This window comes from Lycium barbarum, chromosome 1 (genome assembly GCF_019175385.1).
Source record: "Lycium barbarum isolate Lr01 chromosome 1, ASM1917538v2, whole genome shotgun sequence".
In the NCBI taxonomy this organism is placed as follows: Eukaryota; Viridiplantae; Streptophyta; class Magnoliopsida; order Solanales; family Solanaceae; genus Lycium; species Lycium barbarum.
This window is the reverse complement of record NC_083337.1, coordinates 11,880,482-11,887,916: the sequence shown is the minus strand read 5'-3', so window position 1 is coordinate 11,887,916 and position 7,435 is coordinate 11,880,482. Positions and strand designations below refer to the sequence as shown.

The window sequence follows — 7,435 nt, the reverse complement described above, 5'->3', positions numbered from 1 at the left end:
CTGGCCTTGGAACAGATGGGTGTGGAGCAGAGGCAACATACCTAAGCATAACTTCATTTGTTAGTTAGCTATGCATAAAAGGCTACTAACTAAAGATATGCTACACAAAATGGGAGTAAGCCAAGATTCAAACTGTCTACTATGTGGAGCCTGCCCAGAAAAAGTGGAGCACCTATTCTTTGAATGCCCATTTTCGACACAATATCTCAGGGAAGTATTGAACTGGCCGGGCAATGTTATACAAAACTGAGAGATAATAGGAATTTGGAGAAGAGTAGCACGATGTACACAGGGGAGAAGAAGCAGGGAGCTGGTAATAGTGGTACTCTCAAGCTTAATCTACAAAATCTGGAAAGCAAAGAACACATCCTTATGGGAGAACAAGGTCCTAAAGCCATCACAGATAATGATCAGATCAAATAGGAGATTAAATATAGACATGATACTTTTATATGTAATGACCAGAGTAGGAGAGACAAGAACTAGGGGTTGAGTATACTTAGATAGACTTGGCGAGTTATATACGGAAAACAAAGATAGACAAAGGGAAGAGAAACAATAGAAATCGGGGAGCAGGCTCCTGGTGGATGATCTTAGTCGTGATATAAAGACTGAGAAGAAGAGGAAGAAATGTAGTTTGATCTTAGTCGAGTATGGAGAAGATAAGAGAGATTAGGGAGGAAGAAGATAGGATCATTGTATTCAATAATGTGTGTGTACATATATGAGTTCATGTATATATACACATGAGAGATATATTTCATAACTAACTAACTACTTAGTTAAGGGCTTAACTAACTTCTAAACACTAATTGTTTTTCTGGAAACAGTGCATAATTACAGAACTTCCCCTTAGTCATTAACTAACTTAATGACTTATATTAACACTCCCCCTCAAACTAGGCAAGGTAAATATATTGAACGTTCCTAGTTTGCTCTTCAAATATCCATGCTACACTTAGGTAAGTCCTTTTGTGAATATGTCAGTTGGGTATTCCTTTGTGTTGATGTACTGAGTTGTCACAAGTCCCTGTTGAATCTTTTCCCTTATAAAGTGACAGTCTCAATATGCTTGGTCCTCTCATGATACACAAGATTAGCGGCTAGTTGTAGTGCTGCTTTATTGTCACTAAACACCATCACTGGTTGATCACTTTCTACTCCAAGTTCCTTTAGCATTCCTAGCAACCAAGTTATTTATGCAATTGTAGTTACTAGACTCCTATATTCTGATTTAGCTGAGCTACTTGAAACTGTTTTTTGCTTCTTTGATTTCCATGAAACTAATAAGTTTCCAACCTTGATCATGTATCCTGTAACTGATTTCCTAGTCAAGGGGCATGCAGCCCAATCTACATCACAATAAGCTGTGATTTCCTTCTTGTAAGTGCTAGATAGAAGTAATCCTTGACCTGGTTCCCTTTTGATATACTTCACTATTCTTAAGGTAGCCTCTATATGAGTTTTCTTTAGTTGTTGTAGAAAATGGTTGAGTGTTGTACTGCAAATTCTATGTCTGATCTGGTTACTGTTAAATACAGTACTTTCCAATCAATCTTTGATATGTTTCTTGATCAACTAAAGGATCCTCACTCAACTTTGCTTCAGTCTTAACTTTAAGCACCTCATCATATTGTTTAGTGGTCAGCTTTGTGTTAGTGTCAATTGGTATGATAGTTGTTATTGCAGCTGACATGCCAGACTCAGATATGAGTTCTAAGGCATATTTTCTTTGATGCATGACTATATCTTGTCCTGATCTTGCAAATTCTATGCCCAAAAAAATACTTAAGTTCTCCAAGATCATTCAGTTTGAATGTGTTGTACAGTTCTATCTTTGTCTCTTGTATCAACTCCAAGCTGGTTCCTGTTATTAACATGTCATCTTCATACACCAAGACAATAGTAGTTCCTTGTCCTGATTTTCTGATAAATAATGAATGATCATATTGTGACTGTTTGAATTTGAAATTGAACAGTGCCTCAGAGACAATTTTGCATTCCATTGTCTAGGTGCTTGTTTAAGTCCATACAAGGATTTTACCAATCTGCAAACCGTCTTCTTGGTCTCCATCTGATTGGTGAATTCTTGTGTCATGTCCATGTAGATTTCATCATATAAATCACCTTGAAAGAAGGCATTATATACATCCATTTGATGTATATGGCATTTATGAGCAGCAACTAAGGATAAGACACTTCTCACGGTAACCATTTTTACTACTGGTGAGAATTTTTCCTGATAATCTATCCCTTCTCTTTGACTGTACCCCTTAGCTACAAGTTTTGCCTTGTACCTTTCTATATCTCCACTGGATTTGTACTTAATCTTGTATATCCACTTACACCCTATAGTACTTTTTCCTTCTGGTAATGTGACTACTTTCCAGGTGTTGTTGCTTTCAAGTGCTTGAATTTCTTCTTCCATAGCTTGAATCCATTTGGGACCTTTAACTGCTTCTGAGTAATTTCTTGGTTCAGTAATGATTGACATTACAGCAATATAGTTTTGGTACTTGTCTGATAGGTATTCATATGTGATGACCTGATCCAATGGGTCTGGTACATCATGATATATGTTTAGTGAGATGAAATCTTTCATCCAAACTAGAGGTTTGGTTCTTTTAGAAGATTGTCTAGTTGGGATTGAAAGTGGCTGAGTCTATATTTGTTTTGGTGGAGTCTGTATGTTTGCACTTTGTCTGGTAGTTTGTATTTGATCATTTGGTGATATTGTGTCAGCTGAGTCTGATATGTGTCTTTGTCCTTCATTTTGGTGTGTCACTTGCTCATTGTCAATCCTTTGAATTGCTTCAGACTGGTTTTGCTACATAGTCATTGTATTCCAATTCTTTGAAAGGGAAATACCTCTTCTCTGAATATAACATCTCTATTTACAAAGAAAAACTTGTTAGACAGATCATATAACACATAACATTTTTGAACTTTGGGATATCCCATGTGTATAGCAACTTTTGATCTTGATATCATTTTATCATGTTGGTACACATCTTTAGTAAAACATAGACACCCCAGAACTTTTAAGTGATTAAGAGATGGTTTCCTTTTCTACAGCTTTAGATAGGGTGAAACACTATTAAGTGCATGAGTAGGTAACCTGTTTATTAAGTATACAACAGCTAGCACACAGTGACCCCATAATTCAAGTGGTATGAATGCTTGTAACCTGATAGCCCTAGTTACTTCTAGTATGTGTCTGCGTTTTCTTTTTGCCACTCTAGTAGTTGTTGGAGCATATTACTATATGTAGAGTTAATAAATTCAGTTCCATTGTCTACCCTCATCATTTTAACTGACTTGTCAAACTGGTTTTGCACATCAGTACAGAAATGCTTTAATGCACAATAAACATCAGTTTTTTGCTTAAGTAAAAAGATCCAAGTGTATCTTGAACAATCATCTACTATTGTATTCTGTGATATACAGTCGTGATATACAGACTGAGAAGAAGAGGAAGAAATGTAGTTTGATCTTAGTCGAGTATGGAGCAGATAAGAGAGATTAGGGAGGAAGAAGATAGGATCATTGTATTCAATAATGTGTGTGTACATATATGAGTTCATGTATAAATACACATGAGAGATATATTTCATAACTAACTAACTACTTAGTTAAGGGCTTAACTAACTTCTAAACACTAACGGTTTTCTGGAAACAAAGCATAATTACAGATGTGCCCCTTAGTCATTAACTAACTTAATGACTTATATTAACAGTGTTCTTCAATTGCTCCCTTATAGTCGATCTTCTTAGTTTTTGGCACTATATAAAGAGGTAGTCGCCTTAGTAGTAGGGTCTCTGGGTTGATCAATATGCGTCGGTAATCCGACTGGCGGCGCTGCCATTAGAGAGGAGAGTGAAGAGACGCGCTTGGAGTTGTTACCGTTGTGGTTCAATGGTGTACTGTACGGAGAGCTTTTAATTTTTTAGAGAGAGATAAAACCTACATTTACTTTACTTAGTAAATACACTAATTAATTTTCTCTTCACATTCATACATTCGTACATGATTTGAAGTGTGTCTTTTCACTTTACTTGAAAAAACTTACCTTTACTTTACCCAAATGGAGGGCTGGGATAATATTTGCCATTGCAATTTTCTCTGAAGCTTCTCTTCTTTGAGGTGATGCTTGGTCTTGTATGCTTAGTTGTTCATCATTTTTCAAGTATAGACAGGAAGAAGGTTTTAAGTATACTTTGGTACGGTAATTACAGTACAATCTATTCCCAAGCCAACTCAATTTTGTGAAAAGGTAGACGATATTCCTATGACCATGCATGTTCAACCTTTGATGTCTCTTTTCATATGCATCATGCATAGGCATAGTGTCTCTCCATTTAGGGGGCGGAGCTAGGTTGGGCCAAGGGGTTCATCCGAACTCCCTTAAGCAAAAGATTACACTGTATATATAAGATTAAATTATTTTTATGTATATATAGTAGATGCTGAACGCCCTTGACTTCATCGTGTGTTTACTTCTTTATATTCTTGAGCCCCTTAGTAAATGTCTTGGCTCCGCCACTGTCTCCATTCAGAAACATTATTTAACATATCATTTTTTCTTCTTTGAAAAATGTTTATTGCTCACATATCATATCATTATTTACTCATAAAATTGCATCATTATCATCACCATGCATGCACGTTGATTGTGATATTGGATACTCAAGTAGCCTATCTCACTAGTCTCCTTATGATCAGCCGAAAGGTTATGCTCATGCTTGTTCTTTTCTTGATTTTGTTCTGCTGCTGTGTTAGGAAACAATTTCAAGGAAAGAATTCACTCACGGATAATAAGTCATTGATAAGTTCTGATATTGATCATTATGTTATCTAAATAAGTGTATTTGATCTTTTATTAATTGAGATGTGAACTTTTGATCTCTTTGCTTGTGAAATTCAAAAAAATTATCATGATTATTAATTGTTCCATCACTTAATTAATTGTGTGCGATGTTAAGTTTGTAGCACTACATTATATTTAATAAAAATATACTTCTAAAATAATCCAAATATATCTTCTTCTTTATTCATAAAGGGACCAAAAACACACAATTTAATTAATTGAAGGTTAAATATGTTGAGTCATATATTACAAGGACCAAAATCTAAATTTACCAATAACTGAAGGGACAAAAATACTAATATCGCATTTAACTATTTTAAAAAAAAAAAAAAAAATCCACAATTCCAGATAGGAAAGTATCGTACTTTAACTACTCATTAATTTAAATTGTCATTGATTAATGAATTACCTTCTTCTTTTTTTTAGTTTCATGAATTACCTAAATCCCTAGTAGGCAAAAAGGAGGTCTTTTAATTGTTTTACCTTTTTAGGATATTGAGTCCATCACTAGAGTCCAACTTTTTATAGCCAAGCCACTATATATACTCACCAAAAGCATCTTTTCTCCATAAGAAATCCCCACCCATCCAAATTTTCGTTGTTCGTTTTTTTTTTTTTCTTTTCAATGGAGTTTTTAGCCCAACACCCACAGCAAGAACAAGATCATCATAAGCATGACCAAGAAGAAACAAACGCTACTAGTGCAACCACCAAAAAACGTTACATGTTTCTTCTAGGAATTAACTACATGTTACTTTTTGTTGGTTCAATTTCATCAAGCCTACTCTCAAAATTCTATTTCAATCACAAAGGTGATAGTCGATGGGTTTCTACTTGGGTCCAATCTGCTGGCTTTCCCTTTCTCCTTCTCCCAATATATTTACCTTTTTATGTTTTTAAATCCACTCATAGAAAACCATTTACAAGATTCACTCCTAAAATCTTGTTACTCTCTATTTTAATTGGCTTCTTGCTAGGTTTCAACAACCTTTTATTTTCTTGGGGCAATTCTTATCTACCAGTTTCGACGAATTCTCTTGTTTTATCTTCACAACTAGCCTTCACTCTAATCACTTCCGTGATTATAGTCAAACAAAAAATCACATACGCGAATCTCAATTGTGTTATTTTACTAACAGTTAGTTCGGTCCTATTAGCATTGGGTTCGAGCCATGACAAACCAAATGGTTTGACGAGAACAAAGTATTTTATCGGATTTTTCTCAACACTTGGTGCTGGATTAATGTTCGCTCTTTATCTCCCCTTAATGGAAACAATATATAAAAAAGTTTATTGTTATTCTATGGTTGTGGAAATGCAGTTTGTGATGGAATTAGCAGCTACGGTTTTGGCTACGGTGGGAATGACTATAGACGGTGGATTTTCGGAGATGAAAAAAGAGAGTAAAAATGTGTTCGATTTGGGCGAAACAGCATACTGGTTAACAGTGATGTTTAATGTGGTGACGTGGCAGTTTTGTTTTATGGGTACTGCTGGGATGGTGTTCTTGACAAGTTCGTTGACAGGGGGAGTCTGCATGACAGCGTTAATGGCCGCTAATGTTTTGGGAGGGGTTATAGTCTATGGCGATAATTTTGGTGGGATTAAAATAGTTTCGACTTTGCTATGTGTTTGGGGATTTTCTTCGTATTTGTATGGAATGTATATGAAAACGAAGGACGAGGAGAAAAAGAAAGAGGGTTCTATGGAGAAGTTGATTAATAATGATGGTGATCATCAAGAAGAACAAGTGGAAATGACAGAGATTGTAACGCACAAAAATTGAGGATGATGGTCATGACTATCAAGTTTCGTTTTTTGTTTTGATGATGGTAGTAATAGTTGTCACCATGCATTTTTGTTTTTGAGCCAATGTTCAAATATTGTCATGTATCCAAATCTTCCATTTGAAGACAATCCCTTGTAACTAACAAGAAGGAGAATATAATTGGGACAGAAATGGTTGAGAAGAAAAGAGGAACTTTATTCTACATCTGTCTTTTTACGTTATTAGACTTTGTTTTGTTTGTTTTATTGCTTAGTTAATACTTCCTCCGTCCCAATTTGTTTGAGACTTTTCGTTTTTCGAGAGTCAAACAAGTTGTTTTTTTATCGTAATTTTTCATATGTCTGTTAAACATTTTAAATTATTAATTATGCTGACTTTCAAAAAATCTAAAGATTTTACGTTCAAACAGACAGTTAAAATTAAAAAATTTGACTCTCGAAAAGCGAAAAGTGTTAAACAAATTTGGACAGAGAGAGTAGTAGGAGATACCTAGCGGTCTATGGAATTTGTTGGTAATTAACATGACTCTTGGTCCACATTGAAACTAATATAGAACTCATAAGCAAGACCAGGGGTTCTGTTAGGACTATGACTCCTGTTCTACATCGGAACGAGGCAAGGGTTTGGGACAATTTATACGTTTCTTCTCACCCTTAATCAGATGTTTCAATTCGAGTTCACAGAATAAAAAAACTTCCAAATTAGAGAGGGGCTTTCTCGATAACATGCTTAGCTAATTGCCAGAGGAAGATGCAAATCAACTTCTTATATAGAATGT

General features: G+C 35.2%; 1 protein-coding gene across 1 annotated transcript; it reads left to right on the top strand.

The window, feature by feature from the left end:
• The first annotated feature begins 5,421 nt into the window (after positions 1-5,421).
• On the top strand, positions 5,422-6,857 carry LOC132628724 (probable purine permease 4). Its single transcript, XM_060344509.1, has one exon. It carries the CDS (start codon positions 5,494-5,496, stop codon positions 6,652-6,654), a length of 1,161 nt encoding a protein of 386 aa, XP_060200492.1. The 5' UTR covers positions 5,422-5,493; the 3' UTR covers positions 6,655-6,857.
• The last annotated feature ends 578 nt before the right edge of the window (positions 6,858-7,435 follow it).

Bases quoted from the DNA above. Each gene is read 5' to 3' on its own strand.
- LOC132628724 (XM_060344509.1), top strand. From the start codon at position 5,494: ATGGAGTTTTTAGCCCAACACCCACAGCAAGAACAAGATCATCATAAG.